Source organism: Pelodiscus sinensis, chromosome 5 (assembly GCF_049634645.1).
Source record: "Pelodiscus sinensis isolate JC-2024 chromosome 5, ASM4963464v1, whole genome shotgun sequence".
Classification (NCBI taxonomy): domain Eukaryota; kingdom Metazoa; phylum Chordata; order Testudines; family Trionychidae; genus Pelodiscus; species Pelodiscus sinensis.
The window spans coordinates 29,805,621-29,827,414 of NC_134715.1; the positions used below are offsets into that span (position 1 = coordinate 29,805,621).

General features: G+C 40.5%; 1 protein-coding gene across 5 annotated transcripts in view; it reads left to right on the plus strand.

Annotated features, from left to right (window-relative positions):
- The window catches only part of EGF (epidermal growth factor), a 109,916-nt gene extending 88,623 nt beyond the window's left edge, over window positions 1-21,293 (plus strand). For 2 of the 5 annotated variants that reach the window (XM_014571589.3, XM_075929722.1), the window contains 3 exons: window positions 1,494-1,602; window positions 5,648-5,750; window positions 9,672-12,876. In XM_014571589.3, coding sequence (XP_014427075.2) covers window positions 1,494-1,602; window positions 5,648-5,750; window positions 9,672-9,865 — 406 coding nt within the window. In that variant the 3' untranslated portion in view covers window positions 9,866-12,876. Of the gene's footprint in view, window positions 1-1,493; window positions 1,603-5,647; window positions 5,751-8,411; window positions 12,877-19,850 lie in introns of those variants that run through there. The other 3 variants (XM_014571590.3, XM_006119278.4, XM_014571591.3) reach the window with 3 other exon arrangements.
- Window positions 21,294-21,794: the final 501 nt, after the last annotated feature.

Genomic DNA, 21,794 nt, shown 5'->3' on the forward strand with positions numbered 1-21,794 from the left:
GAATTCATATCACTATTTTTTACAAATGTGGAAAAGTGATTTGCCTAAGGTCACAGGGCAAGCCAGTAGCACAGCTGTGGTTAGAATTGAGATGGTCCTGGTTCCTCGACCAGGTTCAGTCCACTGGTGTCACTGCCTCTTCAAATTGTTCTCACATCCTCAAACCTGCCAAGTGATTCTAGCATGTGTTTTTCTGTGTGCTTAAAAAACCAATCAAATTCAAATGATCCTTGTAAGTGGGACAGGCTGTTGTAAGCACATAGATTCTGTGTGTGAGTTTTGTTAGTCTCACTTTTTGTTTCTAGTGTCAGTAGCTATTGTCAGGGAAGTGCTTACATTCCATGGCGGGGATGGGTCTTTCTTATCTCCATCAGAAGCTAATTTTTGGTTTGTAATTTATTTTTATAAATGTGACAAAATATAGCATTCATGGGCATCATACTAAAATAGCTAATTAACATGGGTGAAATGAAGAAGGAAATTTGAATTTAATGTAATAAAGATCAATTAGTAATTGGTAGTAAAAGTAGAAATTAGATTCAGTAACTCACTTTCTATTAAACTGGAGACATCTTCACAGTTAAATTTAGGAGAGAGCATGGATATAACTAAAGAATTAACTACTCTTAAAATGAAGCAGGTACTTAAACTTTGTTCCTCAGTAGGGATGATTTTCTGAAATAAATAGTATTCAATCTTGTGTTGTAGTGATCATTGTTCAACTGGTAGCATAATATGTTAGAATTGTGAAACTGACCACTTAGATCTGACTACTTGTATCTTTTTTTCTCCTCTTGATAATACTGCTATCTTCTTCCCCCCCAGGACTAAGTAGTTCTCTGCTTATATAACTTTCTATGTTAGAGACACTCTGGAAATATTTTAGCTCTTAGAATTTTGAGTTTATTAGTAATATTTATTATGTGATTTTTCTGAAGTTTTGTTGATGTCATTTATGAAAAACTGATTAAAAAGGGCTGAATTTTCAGAATTGTATACACTCAAATAAGCATGCAAGAATGTATGTGTATTTACTTCTCTGACGTGCACGCACACTTACAATGACTGGACACACTATCGTAGCATTTGTGTAGCTCTGAGTATCTGGCCTTTAATAAAGAGAAAAAAGCCAAATTGGTAAATAAACAAATATTACAATAATAAACAGTATTATATTTGTTTACTATTCCCTCCCAAATCCCTACCACAATTGTTATTTTTATAAACAACATGCTACTGAAGGCACATCAGTACAAACATTTTACTACTTTTGAAACAATTCTACTTTTATCAAGTCAGGATTGTTTTAACCACACATCTGTAATTAGTAGTAATATACTAATTTATCTGTGTGAAAGAAAACAGAATACATCCATTCATTTGTCAATAGTAGCAAAATATTATTCTTTGCCAGTAAAAGAAAATGGAAAAGTAATATGGCATTTGTTCCTTCCAATGACAATGAATTTGTCTGGCCTTTTGTTATGTTGCAGAAGTCAGAACTTCTATAAGAAGAATCCCTATGCAGAAGCGATAAGAAATGCCAGCAGCAGCAGCAGTGCCGACAGTGAGAACGTGACACCTACTAGCAATAAGCCTCGGGTAACTATATTAATATGGAAGTAGGAAGGATCAAAGAGTATTAGGGATCCACTTGAGATTATCCATCAAATAATTCTCATCTTAACTATATTAAATAACTGCTAGAGTCATCAAATACTTTGCTGTGAACTGTAGTTCATCTTACCTCATTGTTATCCCTCAAAGTTCACAGCTGCCTGAATGTATTGCAGCCATTAGCCAGTGTTATTGTTAGCTTTGAACACAACTGTTGGAACTGTGTTCTAAATTAAGGAAATGGCAACGTGATGACATGGCATATCACAGAGTTATTTTCACAGAAAAGTATGCCCTCCCTGCAAAGGGTTTCTTGGAAGCCAAGTATTTTGCATGCTAGGCAAGCTGTTGAACTTTAGATTGGGGTTTGATGCCGTTAAATGCCTTTGTATCAGAAGCAATCTTAGAAAGACAAATATCTAATCTATGATAGCAGCTTGGGGGTGAGAAAATATAAAGTATTCTTCTAATAATTTTTTTCTTGAGGCAGAGGATGTCAAATTCTCCTTCTGGTCAGACTCATCCAAGTCTGTTGAGGTCACTAGAATTGCACCAGTGGAACAGAGATAATTTGGCCCCATAATTCTTACATGATCAGCTTGATTTTCATTTACATTAAGGCTGTTTTGTACTGCTCTGACACGGTAACTGAGCCTTAAAGTAGCCCTAAATTATGTGCTTTCCAAATATGGATACACTGATTTTTGCTTTAAGACCCTTTTTCATTGTCAGGGGAAAGCCTCATGTACACACACAAGTTGCACAGCTTTCCAGTAGAATTAAAGCAGTACATCTTCTCCACCTCTCCACCTCCCCGCAATATGAATTCAGCACTTATATAATGGAATAGTTCATTCTGGTATGGGAAGGGCAATAAGTTGTACCATGTAAGGTATCTGTATTGAAGTACATCTATTTACCCTATGAGTTCTGCTGGTATACCTATTTGGGTTAAAAAAAATGCATCCGTTACCTACATAGTTATATCAGTATAAAAACTGGGTTTAGACCAGATTCTATATACCAAAGCTAAGGCCCTAAATGTTTATTTTTTTAAATAATTGAGATACTAGATTTTATCTTGAAAAAAAGGTTCCTGTCTTGAATCTATTGCACCAAGTCTCTGAGTTCAGAGAAATCTGTTTGCAGGCCTTGCCAGGTTTGTTTGTAAATTAATACATGCAAGGGGCTGGAAGATTTCAAACAACATGTAATGTGTATCTCCTCTGAAGACTTTTAAGGAACACTAAAGAGATATATTGCAAATAGACTGGATTCAAGGTCTGGCTGGGCTTGCAAGTGGGTGGTCACTGAAATGTATGTTTAAACATATGCAAGGCATGTTGAATTGACAAGATCATGGTTGCGGCATGAAATAATTCTCTAGCTGAGGAGGCCGTGTGCTCCTGTGGACCTTTTATTACCAGCATTTCAGTTGCTGAGCCAGTCGGCACTTTGTTGCTGCAGGTATCAAATAGCCAATGTGATGAATCTGAGCCATGCTGGCATTTGTTCCTGGGCAGAGAAGAAAAACACAGTTTGCAAAGCGGCTGAGGTTTGGGAAATCGGAAACATTTGTTGGAATCGAAAAAAGCCTGTTGGCTTGGATCCGTTTATTAGGTGGCCTCCAGTTGATTCACATGGTCCTCATCAGCATTTATCCCTGCAGTTAATACCAACGGCTGATGACATTTGCATTGAGCTTGGGGGGTAATTAACCAGCAAAACAATGAACTGAGTCAACAAAAACAAATCCAACCTACCTAATATACAGTCTAATGATAAATTTCACCACCTACATTCTTTCTATGGGGGGTTGTAAATTATGTTTAATAAAGTAATTCATTTCAAATGAGTCAGCAAGTAGTTTCTGTCCCAATGCTATTATTTTCTCTTAGAAGCAGTAGATTAGTTTTGCATCATGCATTTGATTTGCTCAATGATGATTAAGTACTATGGCATCTTCACACATACTTGGGACAGGAAAGGCATTATTGCCAAGAAAAGCATTGAACAATAATCCACTTTTACCATTCAGGAGTTTGATTTAAAAAGAAAGTTCTGTTATTTTCTGGGACAGAGACTCTCTCTCCTCTGTGCCTGTATTGCTCCCAGCACAATAGGGCATCAAACCTGGTTGGGGACTTTGGGTGGTACCAAAATATAAATGGTTAGTAATATTATTTAATAATTAATGGCTTAAATAGTGGGTGGATCAAATGTTATGATGATAATATATGCAATAAATGATGCTAATAATGCAACCCGTAACTGTAAACTATTAATGAAATTCACTCCTTTCCTGGCACTTAGTCCAAGCAAGTAATGTTTGTGTAGCTAGAAGGGGATTTGGGGGAATGGAATCTCTGCTCTGATCTCTGGGCCAGGTGCAAGGCAGCTTCCATGCCTTGTCCCTATTTGGACCCAGAGCCACCCACCAGCTGTGAAATATGTGGAGCTGATGCAGAGCCCACATGCATGCAAGAGGTGTAGTGTTTCCCTCCAGCTGCAATCAATTGCCATGGTGTCGGTTACTGGAACTGACTAGGTAAAATGGTTCACTTACTCCCGCACTTATGCCAATTGCTAGAGCACTGCAAAGCAATCCGCTTTATACCTGCAGTTTGCTGCAGGCTTTCACACTAAGGAGGTGCATATCTAAGTTTTTACACTATGAGGGTTCACAGCCTTGAGGTCCATGTAGACTTTCAGATTCAAATAAACCCCAAACCTTCAGAGGGTCTTTTATCCTGCTTTCCAGGTGCAGGAGCCAGCTTGATCCCGGGGACAACCTGTGTATTGCATACAGTTGAAACTGTCCTCTTCCTCCCTCCCCCCTGGTTTTTGTCAAGCCTATGTGAAGTTGCATATTTTGCAGAATTTTTTTTTTTGCAGGGAATCATAAACCAGCCAAGGTTCACTCCAGAATTGTGGCATCCTTGGCAAACTGTTGGATGAGTATATTCTGGGTTTAGTTTGTTCTGAGACCTGTAATTCAGTCTAGCTCTACTTTGCTCTATGTTGCAGATATTTGAAAGGCTGCTTCAGAGTCCATCACATGCCTTTTACAGTTGTAGGACTGGAGATTTTCTGCATCTGAATCAGTACCCAAACATGCATATTAGACAAATATTCATTGTCTTATTTGCATAAATCCATCAATCCTTCCTCCCTACCCCTGTCAATATCAAATATCTCTCTCCATTTCTGCCTCCAGACCCTCTGGCTCCCATCTCTTAGTATCCCTCTTTCATTCCCCTCCCCTCTCTTTAACTATCCCTTACCATCAGTTTCCCCATTCCTCTTCATCTCTGTTTGTCTTCCACCCCCTTTCCCTTTGTTCTTCCTGGTTCTTTCCCTACACAGCCCTGTTGAGTTTCCCCATCTCCCTTGGGACAGAATTATCTTTTCTTCTTATCTCCAGAATGGGCAGGCTCTCCTCCTCCCTCATACCCAGAGAGTATATGCTGGGAGCCAGTCACAATCATGCTTTCTTCCTAGCCTGCTCTGGAGGACTTCCTCTCTCTCCCATTCTGAGCTGCCGCCTGCTGGTCACTGCCTGCAGAGCTGGCTCTCTGTGGTGCTGAGCAGCTGCTGACTCGCTCCCCAAAGACAAGGGGAAAGCAAAGGGGAGATTTTGTGACAGGTACGTAGGTGGCCCAAGGTGCAGACAGTCACCCTGCCATAGGATTTAAAAAAGCACCGAGATGCCTACCTCTGAAATCAGTGGGAGGTCGGCCCCCACATCTGGGGGAGAGGACAGAGCCTTTGGGTAGATTTCAGATGCTTTTTTCCTGGGCTCCCAAGAGGCTCACTGAAAAACTGCTCAGGAACTTAGGAGTGGGTATTTCTGGGAAAGTGGGTGGCTTAGCAGGTGGGCCTTCCACTCAGCCTGCTGGAGGACATTAGGCCCTGCTCTCTCTCTCATGGGCAGAGCAGCCCGGTGGCGATGGGTTTTGAGTGCGGCTCACTGTATGTTACTCCAGGAAAAAGAATAGACTCGTCTGCTGTATTTGTGTGTGTTTTCCAGTTCCTTGTTGTGATGGCACATAACAGTCACAGGGAAGGCAGAGATGTCGAACTAATGGACTGCGAGGCAGCTGATGACGACCGCTCCTGTCCTTCAGAGCCCGGTGAGTAAGATTTTCTTTAATCTTTGGCAGCCGCTTTGCTTGGAATCATTGAGCGGTTAGTGCAGGAGAGTGCGTCCTTGTATGCAGCAGTCAGTCCGAGTTCCAGTCCAGCAGCATTTACAGCAAAAGGTCATTCCTGCCCTTGCTGCGAGGAGACAGCCGACAGCTTCCCAGCCTACGTGGGGTTCTGGTGTAAATAGCCTGGTGGGCAAGGCCAGTTCTTTATCTCACCAGAGCTCTCAGAAGTTCATGTGTAAGGAGGATCTTTTTGCTTGAGAGAGAGGTAAACTGCTGTTTAGCATTTAAATAGTTCAATGTGTAGCGGCCATTCAAAGACAAGGCGTAGATGAGCCACATCCTGCAGTGTGTTAATCAGTTCTGAGAGGAGAGTTGTCAGATAGTAAGGAGTTCCTTGAGCCAAAACTCCTGCTTCTTCAGTGGGTGCAGCTCCTTTGACATCTCCTAGTTTTTGCCTGAACAGATGCAAAGATTTTACCCATAAACACCCTGGACTTGGTTCCTTTCCTATAAAAGCTTCATGCCTGTTGTTTGTTACGTCACTAAGCCCCTCCTAACCACTCTGTGCTATTCAGGTGAGTTTGATGACACTTAGATGAGGGAGTTGAAAGCTGCACTGACCAATGAATTCTTAAGGTCCATTTACATTCTCTGGCCCTGATTCTGTACTTTCCTGGAGGGCAGCAGGAGCTAGGGAACTGGTAGAGTTTTATTGATTTCAGTCCTCTAAATCAATAGAGGATCAGCTCAGCCCCACCATGCCCCTATCAGCTTAGCCCATCCTTTACATGCTCCTTCTTGCCCCTTGCACCAGGAGCAGGGGGTAGCTGGTGTAGGTGACAACTTACACAGGGGTCCCCCTCTTTTGAATCTGGGGCCAGTTTAAGGCCCCTTGGCACTGTGTAAGCATTACTTACATCACTGGATAATGCTCACACAGCCCTTGACCCCTGCTGACACACACCATGTGGTCTGCTCAGTATCACTGCTGATGATTTTGTGACGTGCGCATACATTGTCTGCTAGGAGCTGGGAAGAGACCAGTATTTTCACACAGACATCTGAATAACCAGCCATGAGATTCTGAGAATATGTATTCATTCAGCATTTCCATGTTCAAAGCACTGTACAAACATTAACTTTTGAAGCCTCCCCGTATTATCCCTGTGATGAAAGGAAGCAGGCATTATCTGCGTTGTAAGATGAGAGAAGTCTGACCTTGAAAATCCGTGCCAGTCCTGGCATAAAACCCAGGCATTCCTGGCACCTATGCTTTTTCATTTAGAGCATACTGCTTTTCAGCTGTCATCTGGATTCACTGACAGCTGACCTGCACTGGATTTGAACTGGAAACCAGTGGAGGAAAGGCTCCATGTACAGCACCAGTCCTCTCGGTGCTCATATTTAGCTCACACCTACAACGATTATCAGGGAAAGCAAATTCTCTCTGCAATAATGTATAAACACATAGGGCCAGATTCACAAAGGTATTTTAGACATCTAAAATGCAGATAGATGCCTAAAGGGATTTTCCAAAGAACTTAACCTGCTTAGGCACTTTTGAAAATCCCAGTATGTGTCCATCTGCATGTTTAGGTGCCTAAAACCCTTTGAAATTTAGCCCATAAAGCTTAATCCTCAATGCTCTTTGTAAGCAAATCTTCCGTTGGCTTCAAATCAACGCACCGACACGTGCAGGGGCGGTCTCAGGCTAGCATATTTAAATTAGCTGATTTTTCCAAAGCATAAATATTGTGGGAGTCAAGGATTCTACAAACAGGAGCCTGGAAGCTGTAGTACCAGGGTTCTGTTCCCAATACGGCCACCAATTTGGTATGAGCCATTGATCAATTCATTTAGAGTAAGTTTTTTTTTAAGATGACAGGGATAACAGACATGCCTAGTGCAGTTTAACTGCCATGCTTCTGCTCTGTGAAAGGGTAGAAGTTGAGCAGACTTGTATTGGGTGTGAAGTGGTGATAACATATCAGGAGTCCATGTGGAAGCCTCTCATGGAGGTGGGATGGAGGAGGAGCAGTGTCATGGTGAAGGGGGCCCATGGTTATATGCATACTGTGGCCAAAAACACCTAAGAAAGACGTGCAGAAGTGACAGTCCCAAGTTCAGATCCTTTGTCCAAGTCTTGGCTGCAGAGTCACTAAGGTTGGCTGGAGAATTCTACCCTCAATTCATTGCACAAAGCCTATTTATTCAAGCTGTGTATATGTGAGATCATTTTACCCTTTGATTTCTCTAGCTCAGTTTCTCCACCTGTAAATGAGAATAATACTTACATGTTTATCCAACTTCTGAAGCTGCTTTGAGATGTTTAGATTAAGGACTCTCAAAGGGAACAGAATAGTGCTGTTGGTTATTATAGGCACAGCTAGTAGTACTTCCTATAGACAAGAATGCCTGACATTTTCTATTCTAACACCCTGTTCTCAGTTGCTTATAACTTTGTTCAACTTGAAACATTTGCACTGAAATTCTTGATGGCAGCTGTTTGCTGAGAGAGAGAGAGATTTAGCAAAAATGGTCCAGCCATTTTTTAGATTTGGGGAAGATAATTGCTTTGCTCGTGGGAAGAAGAATTCTTACACCATATGCCTGAACCACTCATATTTCTATGCTTTGTTGCAGGGACTTCAAATCTGGCCAAGTGATAAGTCTTTGAAAAATTGTTTCTGAAAATCTCAAGCTTTCTCCTGACTTCTAAATGCTTCTCTTTGAAACTTTAATATTCTTTTACCCTAGATTTTTGTTTGTAGTGACACATTTCCAGTTGTATTCATTTCACATCCACTCCTCAAGGCTGTCATGAGTTATTCAAAATAGTTATGTTCAAAGCAGACTGCAAGGAGTTACAAAGGGATCTCACAAAAGTGGCTGATGGGACAACAAAATGGCAGATGAAAATCAACCCTGATAAGTGCAAATTGATGCATGTTGGAAAAAAACCCCAACTACACATATATAATAATAGGTTCTAAGTACTTCTAGTACTCAAGAAGGAATTCTTGGAATCACTGTGGATCGTTTTCAAAAACTTGAGCATAGTGTACAGCAGCAGTCAAAAGTCAAGCAGAAGGTTGGGAACTATTTTAAACAGGGGCATATAATAAGACAAAGGATCATAATGCCACTATATAAATCCATGGTGCGCACCCACTTTGAATACTGTGTCCAGTTATGCTCACTCTATCTCAAAAAGTAAATATAATGGAACTGGAAAAGGTTCAGAGAGGGATAGCAATGATGGTCAAGGGTATGTATGGTATGGCTTCCTTAAGAAGAGAGACTAAAAGGGTTAGGACTGTTCAGCCTAGAAAAGACATGATTAAGGGGGATATGATAGAGGTCTACAAACTCATGAATTGTATGGAAGAAAGTGAATGGAAAATTATTTATTCTTTCCCACGATACAAAAACCTCAAGTCACCCAATGAAATTAATAAACCACAGGTTTAATACAAACAAGAGGAAATACTTTTTCACACACTCCACACAATTAACCTGTGGAACTCATTTCCATGGGATGTGAGGGCCAAAAGTATAACTGGGTTCAAAAAAGAACTATATATGTTCATGGAAGATATATACATCATAGGTTATTAGCCAAGATGGTCAAGGATGTAAGTAGTTCCATATTTAGGGCAACCCTAAGCCTCTAATGGGCAGAACCTGGGAGGGGAAGATGGAGTGGATTTCTCCAAAAAATGTCCTATTCTGTACACTCCCTCTGAAACTCTGGCACTGGCCACTGGTGGAAACAGGATACTGGATTAGATGGGACTAGTGGTCTGACTCAATATGGCTGCTGTTTTGTTCTTATGAATTTTCTTGCTAGTTGCTATCAGTGGTCTCAGATGGCTCTGAGTAACTTTCATCCATTTCATCCAGCGTATGTGCGGTCTCATCCTGCAGCAAACAACAAAGCAACGCAGATGCTAGCAGAAGAGGGGAGCGAACCGGGGTGCCAGCTACATCTTCTCAATGGTAGGAAGCCACCAGTTGGTGAAGCAGAGAAGAGCCCACATGAGCTTCAGTGGAGCATCACCCACAATCCCATGTTGGAAGGTGACCTCCGCTCCTAAGCACCAGCCATCCTGTTAATGCTGCCAGAATAAAGGGTATCAGAACTAAGCCGAAGTAGTGGTAGCATGGATTCAGTATGAAACTGAAATATACAATCTATTGGCGCTATATTTTTTTCTTTAAACTGTACATTAAAAATACCTTGCCAGTCCTTCCTTATCTCTGTTTGGAAGCACTACTGTGATGAACATACCAGTACTAAATATTCTATTACATTTTTAATATCACTGTACAAGTTCTACTAATTTCAGCACTTTGCAGCTAAGACGACATGGAAGAAAATGCACCCCAGCTGCTGACCATTAGAAACAAATCTTCTGAATGTTTTTATTATTTTCTAGTGTTTGCTTTCTTCATTCTTATTCAGAAGTCATGAAATCAGACTAGATAACAGGTAACCAGGATGGCCATATGGAGAAACTACAGTTCTGTAACCTAGGATAATGCAGTAGAATCAGATAAAATGGTTTCTTCAGTAGGCCTGAAGATCCTCTCCTCTACACTGGTTTGAGACTTGTGTGCTTGTTTTGACTTCAGTGGAGTTACTCCTGATAAAGGTTTGTGTAAGTGACAGCAAATTGAGGTCCTATACTTTTAAGATTTACCTGGACCATAAGAATTTTTCTGTAAATGAACATCTGTTATATGCAATAAGGGAGATGTAGCTTCTGGGGAAACCAACATCATTCATCAATCTTCCTATCTAAAATCTTCAAAGTCCTTAAGATCATGAATTAGTTTGTTTCTGGGATGAGACAGTGGACCAGTTTCTTCTCTGGTCTACCAGTGTCACTGCACTGGAGTTATTTTCCCTTCATCATGGTGTGACTGAGAGTGAAATCTGGCTCATTCTGGATGAGCCTGGTGTATGGAAAGAGTTCCAGCCATCTGCCACATGAAATACACATACTTCATAAAAAACGAAGGGAAAAAAAATCCAGTTTGGATTGAGTTACACAAAACCGGCTTGCTTGTACTGCTACATTAAATCCAGGGGATTGATTATAAACATATAAGAGGATTTATTTTTATTGTTGACATCCAAGCAGCTACAATTTACACCTAATTATTTAATACCCACGTAAAATTAGCACAGTTAGAGAGAGAGAGGTGTCACTTATGAGCTCAAATTACTTGCATCCTGTTCACTGGAATTGCTGAGATTGTTTTTAAAATATTTGCAGATCAGCTCTATTACTTTGAATATGAATATTCCCATGGGCACTTCCACCCCATTCATACAGGAATGTGGTTGCAATTCAAAATCAAGCCACCAGTTTTTCTGAGGTTTATTCTGCACTAATTATGGATCATCATCTTTAATATCCTCTGAGTTTTCCATCACTATTAATAGTGTTCATAATTTCTTAATCTGGATAGCTGAAAACATTATTCCTATTCACATATATTGGCAATCCTTTTTTAGAATTCTATTAAAAAGGGCAGGATATATTTTCCATTCATTTTATTAAGTCTCCAGGGTAGTGATTGGAGAAGCAAGTGCTAGTCACTTACCCAAGTATAAAACTGGGGTATCTCTACTAGTGTGGGCGATAGAAGAACTGAGCTTGTGATATCTTAATTAACATATGTCCAGTCACCACATCAGCTCTGATTTCAATGCAAAGTTATGAAACACATCTTTTAGAAAAAGTTTTGTAAAAATTAGATTTGTTTCATTTCTACTTGGAAATGTTCAGATGTGTTTGTAACTGCCATTAACATTAATGGCAATTACACATACCCATATGAACAGATGGACTCCTCTGTTTAGACTGAAATGATTTGAAGAGTGTGAGAACACTAAATAATATACAAGAGAGGACAATGCTTGTGTTGAAACACAAGTACTCAATGGATTGGACTGTAAAATAAATAGCTACACTTTGAATATATTAGAGATGGATCATAGTCTCCAAGTATGGATTTGTATCTAAACCCACACCTCCGAGGATTTTGCAGAGGTATTTGTTCATGTCACTGATTTTGCTTGTCTCAGTATAAGGACAGAGGCCAGACTAGGCATGTTAAATTGAGATTAATTAACTAATCGAATAGTTGATGGGATTTCCATTGACTATTCAATTACTCTATAAGGGGGCCTCCTCCTTTGAACTGTAGCAAGAGCCCTGCCAGGCTCTTGCTACAGTTCTAAAGCAGAAGTGCCACAGGGACCGTGGGGTCAGCAGGGGACTGGGCCTGCGTTCTCTGCTTTGAAATGTACAAGAGGCCCAGCAGGCCAAGCCCCACACTCCCTGCAGGGCTTCCTTTTGAAATGTACAAGTCGCTGGGGCTCTTGTACACTTCAAAAGCAGACTCACAACAGAAGCAGCATGAGTGGAGACCTCTTCATTCCCTCTCGCACTGTTTCCCACTGTGTTTCTATCTCCGCTGCCCTCCGCGGAGATGGTGGTGGGAGAATCGGCTTTTAGAGGCAGCAAGAGGGGGGGGGGGAAAGCAGCTAGTCGCATCACTAATCACTTACATCCCTCAGTCAGACCAACAAAAAGGTCCTCTTAGTGAGATGCGTAGGCTCCTCAATGAGACTTAAGCATGTGCTAAAAATGAAGCATGTACTTAACTCCATCTTGAATCAAGGTTGAAAGTTGGACCTAAACTTCCCCCATCTTTAGCAGTTCAGATTTTGGATTTGGACTCTCTCTAAAACAAAAGTGTTTTCAATTCCTTAACAATTGTACAGTTTCAAATCCATGATTCATTGTCTTTTTGTCTTAGTTTTGTATAAAGTATCTAGTTTCTAATTTGGTCATTTTCACTGGAGAGTTTTGAAAGGTAAAAGTATACATTTTTATAGTGCAGATGGTTGGTGACAATGACATTAACTTGTTTGTTTCCTCAACTCACATAGATCTAAAGAGAAAATGCTTTTTAGTGCTAAAACCACAAGGAAAAGAAATATATATATATATATATATAAATATAATATATTTGGTTTATTTGTATGTTTATAAATGTTGTGATTTATAAAATAAAAGTGCCCTAGCATTTCCATTGTTTTCATAGAACGGTGTATAAATGATGGCTTACATTTAATACAGGTCCTATTTACTGATAAATCCAAATGGGTACTGTATAGCTGCCAAGCTAGTGAATATGTGCAGCATGCACAGACACTGTTTTTCACTGATTGTTATTACTGCAAATCCTTCACACCTCAAGATTAGCTCCCACCCATAGTAGAGTATAAAGTAAGTGTTAATAGGCAATGTGGGATTTTAGCTATGAGAAGACTCTATGATTCCCTGTGTGCTCTGCGGCATATTTACTCCTTTCTGTGCACATGAGAATGTTTCTAAAATGATCTTTGCAATTTTATGTTTAGCACTTCACAGGCTGTTAGCCTAGGATTTCAGTCGAAGTTAACGGGAGCTGGTGAATATAAAATCCCACACTGGCACTATTAAGGTTAGGGAGAGCTGGATAGCCCATTAGCCCATTCTGTAACATCTGGAGAGGAGACAGGTAACTAAGGATTAGACCCAGTGGTGGAGAGCCAGACTGGATGGGTCCAATAAAGGAATGACTGCAAGGCTAACAGAGGAGAACTGGAAGTGGAGAGCTGCAGTAGGTAACTTATATCTTGGGGCTGGACCTGAAGAGAAAGGGAAGCAAGAATGAAGTCGTTCCAATTGGCTGCCAGAGAGGCTGAGGAGCTATTTAAATATAGATCCTCCTTCTTCAGTCTGGTGAGAGGCCACCCAGGAAGTTTAACTTCCATGAGGAGAGGACTAGAGGGTGTGATCTCAAGACCTATAAGAGAGGCATGGTAAGAAATAGTCCAGGGCAAGTAAAGGGTTAGGAAAGATTAATGTCAATGCCTGGCCTGGAACCTAAAGGAATGGGTGTCCTTGGGTGCCCCTGCTACACACAGCAAGGAGGTCTATTGAGGCCTTAAACAAGTGAGTCATGTAGACTGTATGACCTTCATCTAGGGTGATTGACATCCTGATCTCTTGGGCTCTTTAGCACCCTGAGAAGGGAAAATGACTTGGCTGGAGGTTGCAGCAAATAAGCTAGGTGACAAATGATCCATCAACAAAGGAGGGGAAATTGAGCCAAGGTTGTTGTCATCTTGTTTTGTCACAAGGGTGCACTGAAGATTGAAGGATCCCTCCAACACAGTCACACAGCTATATCCCTATTCATCTCTGTCCTTAGCTGCCTAGTCACAGCATGTGTCAAAATCCCACTGAAGATAATGAGAGTTCAGTGAATGGAGCAGATTTAGAACTGATACCTAAAAATATACAGATAAACTTTGATTTTTTAATGGGATGAAATTAAAACTCCTCTTTCTAAAGCTTTGCATGAAATATATTAAACCAAAATGAAGTTATTCAAAAGATGCAAAAGTTAAAAGTGAGACAACAATTAGATACTATAAGATTTCTTCATGAGGAGACAAATATTTATAATCTTGTCTTTATTGAAGTCATTGGCAAAACTCCTATTGCATGCAATGCAGGTAGTACCATTTTTAGACCGTTTTCCTGACACTTTCCATTGTAAGACCCTGTTTTTAGTCACATAACTTTGCCAAACTTTACCTGTTCACGTTGAAATTTTCTATGCCAGGTGTCTACCTTAGTCTGATTTTTTTTTCTCTAAAAACTTCGGCAAAATTGGTTCAGTGGCTTTTCAGAATGTCATTAAGAGAAAAAAAAAAAGCCACTTGGAATGAATGAACAATGGGAGAGTCAATGAAATTGAACTTTCACACATTTTGAACTGAGAAACTATTTTACTGAATGAATAATTAATTTGTGGAACTCATTGCAACAAGACATTGTTGAGGCCAAAAGGTCAGTAGGATTTAGAAAAGACTCTTTTTTTTTTATTGATAATGAGAACATCCACATTACTTTTTAAAAAGGAAAAAGCATATGGTATATGAGCCCTAGTGCTTCAGAGCAGAAGACAACCAGTAGCTGAGGGAGGATCAATAAGAAACTTACTCCATGTGCAAGATATTCACTGATTGTCAACTGCAGGATTTCCTGCAGCTTCCCCAGAAGCATCAGGTACTGGTCACTGTCAGGGATGAAATACTGTATAAAAGGGCCCTGGTCTCATCTGTGTGGCAATTCTTATAGGCCATCAAACCTTCAACTGGCCAAGATATATTGCATTTTCCTCTAAATGGCTGTAATTTTACCTCTCATGTTACTTGAATCTGATGCTTAAACTGTTCAGTTAACCTTCAGTACAACCTTGTTATTGTTGCCTCACTGACTGACAATTTGCCATCTTTATCCATATAATCAGATAAAACAGTAACAGCAGTGGAGGCATCTGCATGCAGCCCCAGCCTGAAAGGGTGACAGAATATTTGTACTCACTGTCCCCTTGGCTTTTCCCCTGAGACTGTTACTAAATACCAGTCGTGATGTGGATATCTGTCCTCTAGGAACTGGACAGAAACCATTTAATTTCGGACAGGCCATTCATTAGTCATCGGATGAGAAGGACTTTCTGTCACTGTTCACGGCCAAGTGGGCCTGGATACAGACCCCAGAGTAAAGCTTTAGTACTACCAAGGTTAGGAGACAATTCTGCAAATCCTAGGCCACAGAACTTGCCTTATGAGGCAATTGTTGTAGAACCTTATTCTTATTGGAGCCTTGGCCCTGACTTGTCTTCCTCCTTAGTGTCCAGTTGCCACCGGCTCAAGGGAAACAATTGTTTTCATCCAGCTCCAACTATGTACTAAGCCAATGCCCAGAAAGAGCCTCCCAGGCAGGTCTATTTGACCAGCGCACTGTAACCTAGCAGCCCCCTGTTCTCAAGGTAAGAAACTAAAATATGGCCCCCCCGGCTTAGTAAGCACACCTCAGTCCCCCCTTCCCTCTCAGACCTAATGCTGTTCTCACCAATGAGTGCCAACCTTCTTCCTTCCCATTTGCACTGCTCCTGAGAGCCTTGTTTCACATTATCTCATACATGGCTGCCTCCCATTTGTTCCTTTTCTATGGCCCCTCCTGGATTATTGTTGCCATATGCATACCTGCCCTTCAGCCAGTTCTCAGTCTAGGGGCAGAGTTCCCTTTATCCAAGAGACTCAATAATAATAATTAATAATTTAAAAATAATTTAAGTAAGACTGTAGGACAAAGTGAAAGCAACCATATAAGGCTGTTCTCTCATTTTTTATAAGGTTCATAAGCAGCTGCCACAATATGTATCAACAAAACAGCAACTAAGGTCAGGACCCATGACGGGAACTCCTAGATGCTTTCCCAATTCAAATAATTAATTGACCGAAGAACTGGCTGCCCTTGCCTATGTTGAAAGCTAATTTTTAAAAAAAATTGAGAATCATAGAAATGAAAGGCAAGTGGTCAGCAAGTCCAATCCCCTTTACTGAGGCAGGACCCAATAAACCTAGACCATCCTTGGCAGGTGTTTGTTGAAATTGTTCTTAAAACCTCCCGTGATGGCGATTCCACAACCTCCCTTAGAACCCTATTCCAGAGTTTAACTATCTTTATTGAGGCAAGAATAATGTCTATGTAACCTAGATCTCCCGTGCTGTAGATTAAACCCATTACTTCTTGACTTACCTTTGGTGAATATGCAGAACAATTAAGAACATAATGGCCGTACTGGGTCAGACCAAAGGTCCATCCTGCCCAGTACCCTGTCTACTGACAGTGGCCAATGCCAGGTGCCCCAGAGGGAGTGAATTGAACAGGCAATGATCAAGCGATCTCCCTCCTGTCATCCATCTCCACCCTCTGACAAACAGAGGCTAGGGACACCATTCCTCACCCATGCTGGCTAATAGCCATTTATGGACTTAACCTCCATGAATTTATCTAGTTCTCTCTTAAACCCTGTTATAGTCCTAGCCTTCACAACCTCCTCAGGCAAGGCATTCCACAGACTGACTATGTGCTGTATGAAGAAAAACTTCCTTTCACTTGTTTTAAACCTGCTGCCGATTAGTTTCATTTGGTGGCCCCTAGTTCTTATATTATGGGAACAAGTAAATAACTTTTCCTTATTCACTTTCTCTACACCACTCATGATTTTATAGACCTCTATCACATCCCCCCTTAGTTTCCTCTTTTCCAAGCTGAAATGTCCCAGTCTCTTTAATCTCTCCTTATATGGGACCCGTTACAAACCCCTAATCATTTTAGTTGCCCTTCTCTGAACCCTTTCTAATGCCAGTATATCTTTTTTGAGATAAGGAGACCACATCTGTATACAGTATTCCAGATGTGGGCATACCATGGATTTATATAAGGGTTATAAGATATTTTTCGTCTTATTCTCTATCCCTTTTTTTAACATCCTGTTTGCTTTTTTGACTGCTGCTGCACACTGCGTGGACGTCTTCAGAGAACTATCCACGATAACTCCAAGATCTCTTTCCTGTTTAGTTGTAGCTAAATTAGCCCCCATCATATTATACGTATAGTTGGGGTTATTTTTCCCAATGTGCATTATTTTACATTTATCCACATTCAATTTCATTTGCCATTTTGTTGCTCCATTAATTAATTACAATCCGCCTTGTAACAACCTTTAACTTTTTTGAAAATTCTTATCAAGTCCAACCTCAGTCGTCTTTTCTGAAGACTGAACATGCCCAGTTTTTAGCCTTACCTAAAAGGCTCATAGGTCAGGTTTTCTAAATCTTTTATGATTTATGTGGCTCTTCTCTGGACTCTATCCAATTTTTTGACATGTTTCCTAAATAGTGGACACACTACTCAAGCTTAGGCCTCACCATTGCCAAATAGAGTGGGACAATTACCTCCTGTGTGTGTCTTACAACGCTTTTGTTAATAGACCCCAGAATATCAGCCTTTTTAGCAGCTGTATCACTTTTTGGATATGTACACAGTTTGAGATTCATTATAACCCTTGAACCCTTTTAGCAGTACTAATAACCAGCTAGTTATCCCTCATTTTCTAGTTGTGCATTTGATTTTTCGTTCCTATGCGAAGTGGTTGGCATGTATTTGTATTGAATTTCATCTTGTTTTGAATTTTAAACCTGTTCTCCGAAGTGCTTGCAACCCCACCTGAAATCAATTTATTGATTTGCTCATAACCTTTGGAACATAATCTTTTTGAGGATGTCAAGTTATTAAAGGAAGTGTGCATATACGGTGGGGCAAAAGTAGCATGTCAGAGACTGTCAATTCTTATGTGAGTAATCTTTACTCTGGACTATTTGTCTGTAATTAATGGAAACGTAAAAGGAAGAAGACATGTATTTTAAATGACTCTTTAAATGGGACCTTGCTAAAAGAATTAATAAATGAAAAAGAGCCAGATGATGAACATCTCTCTGGAAATATAAAACACTAATCATTATCAAAACGAGGAAACCTGTGGCACCTTAGAGACTAACAGACTTATTAGGGCCTAAGCTTTCGTGGTTAAAACCCACTTCATCAGATGAATAGGAGTAGAAGTTATAGAGGCTGGAGTATTTATATCAGGACAACAGCAGAAAGAGGGTACTTGTTTAACTGAGGTTAATCAACTCAGGATGGGAGTGGCTCATTCACAGCAGTTGATGTGTAAATTTGGATATCAAGAGAGGGGAAATTGCCTTTGTAAGGCATTAACCCGTTACAATTCTTATTCACTCCTAAATTGATATAAACAAGAAGTGGAAAGGGAAGGAAGAAATAACTACTTTTGCGTTCCCTTTAAAAGGGATAAGCAATAATTCATAAGAAAGGGGCTCTTTGAAAATAAACAAATCATTTCTAATACAGTCATCAATGTACTCTAATGCAATATCTATATACACTATACAAGCCCCATGACTCTTTCACTTACTTATCTATTATTGCCAATGGGATGAGTCATAATTTCTGCTTTACTACTACTATGTGAAGACTCATTGGCTCAAAAATCACTCTGTGTGAGGGTGTGTCCCCTTTTTGACACTGGTGTGGGTTACAGATTGATATAACTAAGTAGGGACCCTATTAGTGCCTACTGCCTGTATGAGAAAAACGACACAAACGTGAGCACAGCGTTGGCCATTGTGCTCTTCTGCACACCTTTTTGATGCACAGACAGGCTTTTTGGGCCACAGCTGATTTAGGAATGCTGACAATGTTACTTCTCTGTGGCATCATTCCACTGCCATACACTAAGGCTACGTCTACACTGGCGGCTTCTTGCGCAAAAACTCTTCCACAAGAGAGTGTCTACACTGCCATGTGCTTTTACGCAAGAGATGTGCTTTTGTGCAAGAGCATCCATGGCAGTGTAGATGCTCTCTTCTGCAAGAAAGCTCTGATGGCCATTTTAACCATAGGGGCTTCTTGCACAAGAAATTCATATTGCCTGTTTACACTGGTGTTTCCTGGAAGAGCTCTTGTGCAAGAGGGCTTCTTCCTGAGAGGGAGTATCAGAGTTCTCACGCAAGAAGCCCTGATTTTCTATAGTACAACGTCAGTTTACTTGCACAAGAACGTGCGGCCAGTGTAGACAGGCGGCATGTTTTTGCACAAGAGCAGCTGTTTTCATGCAAGAATGCATCAGTGTAGACACAGCCTAATAGTTTATGGATTTTCTGAGGGATTCAGGCTCTGGAGATTGGGAAGGAGTAGACCAGGAGCTGAGCAGAAAGGATGGCCATTATGTACAGAACTGTTACAGACATGCCCGGGGAATTTAGAGGTAGATTGTGATATTCTTCCTCACCTTGAACATGTTCCCATTGATTTCTGTTTCATAACCTGGCCATTAATGAATGTGAGTCAGATTCTGATACCCTTACTCATGCTGAAAATAACCTTACTCTATCTCTGCTCCCACTGATACCAATATTTATAGACTTGATCACACAATCACTTACAATTAGCCATGGGTTAAGCTGCACTGCTGATCCAAACCATAGCACAAAATGCACATCAGACCAAAACAGAAACTAGAGAGTGTTATAGAGGCTTAAATGTTTTTAAAATTTTTATTTTTCATTCTTTCCAGGTTTTGTCAGCAGGTGGGAAGGAGATGACTGAGCATGGGCTGAAGACTGTGCATTGAATGTTATTAAACAATAAAGAACCTGTCCCCTGCTTCCAAGTGCGACTTTAAGAAACATTATTTTTTCTTTTAAAAATTTAAGAATGTAATTGTAAATATTGAACTTTACTTCATGGTTCCATCTAGTACGACAAAGAGAAGCTGTCATAGCATTGCTGGTCCTCTGGATGCAGAAAAGCTGAAAAGAATGGTGAGAGCTCGGAGTGAAATTTCCAGTCTAGGTTCTGATCCTGTGAAGTTCAGCACACTTTCAACTCAGTTATGTCTAAGGGTGCTCAGCATCCTAGAGCTTCAGTTTTGTACATCCAAAGAATGTGGCTAAGATTCAGATATGTAACAAAATGTGTGATTTCTTATCTGAATCGCACAGTTGAACAATGACTTTAAAGGCATTGATGAGACCATTGGAGTTTGGTTTATCAAAACTCTCAAACTATTCTCTGGGTCTTTAAGTGTGTGTGAGTTCACAAATAAGTTGTGGATCATCTTTTAAGTTGGGCCCTTTGTCAGTCACTGGCCTGTGGATTCTAATGATCAAACCAATGTACCAAATTCGGCGATGAATCCTGGTCACATACTACGTGAGGCACATACGCAAATAAGTTCACAAAAACTTCCTTGCTGTAGTTTGTATCTTTATGTTTTTGTGTAGGGGGTTTAATAAAGAATCATCTTTGTGGGTAAAGAATGTTTCTAAATGTATCCTGTGGCCTCAAGGCCTGTGAAATGGTGAAAGTCATATGCGAGAGAGGTGGAGCTGATCTTGTCATGTGACCTTAAATTAGCTCGTTCACCTTACTCAACTGCTGCCTCTTCCTACTTCCAGCTATCTAAATCATGCAGGCAAATGAACTAGCTATACTCTCAAGCACTTGGGAACTATGAAACACTTTGAATTTGGAGAGAGAAAGAGGATTTCTTTTCTCGCAGGTGTTACATCCATATATCCTAGTCTGTTTTGATATCCTACGCTAAGGTAAAACCTGACATTATCCTGAAACTAAACTGTAGTGGGTGCACTGGAGGTGTTACTTACAAACCCATCACCAACCTTCCACTCTGCATTTCTGTCAGCCCAGCCTATGCTAACCATCCCCAGCATCCAGCCTGCAGTATCTCAAAACTTACCATTGCTTCTTCCTGTGATCCAAAGCCCTCAAGCTCTTTTATCAGCAAAGGGTTGGGAATATAGTAAGTTCCAGGATGATGAGCTGAATATTTTGCTGGCTGCACAGCAGAAATAAGGCAGAACCACTGATCTGGTGGATAATGCAAAGGCATAGGGAGGCTGAAGAAGTTTTTACAAATCAAGAGGTTTGTTCATTGTAATGTTGTTACTTGTCTTCCTCCAGTGTTTATATTAATAAAAAGATTTTTGCCTCAAGCTTCATCATGGAACTATCAATAAATGCTCACATAAGCTTCTGAGCTTTTTCATGGCAAAATTGTATGTGTGATCTGTCAATAAATCAGTGCTACTGCATGGGATCAATTCAGTAGGGTCATTATATGTCTTATTGCAAGGCACGTGAGTGCTAAAAAAATCACAGGTCTATATCCATCAGGGATGCAAAAACAAACTACTTTTAGGGATCTGTCAGATGCATGGGCTAGTGATGCACAACACTGGCCACGATGAATGATGGCTCTATGTGGAAGAAGAGAACATGCCAAGGGGCAGAGAGGATGGATTATAGTCTTTGGTCATAGTGGAGGGAGTGAGGAAACCACGCAGCAGAAAAGGAAAGAGTTGGTGGTCCTGAGATTTTTGTAAAAGGGTATAAAATAAAATTAATAGTATGGGAAATACTTTGTGTACGGAGAAGAAACTTAAAAGGGGCATGACTGAACTTGATTTAACTCAGCTCCGTGTTATTGACCAGGATG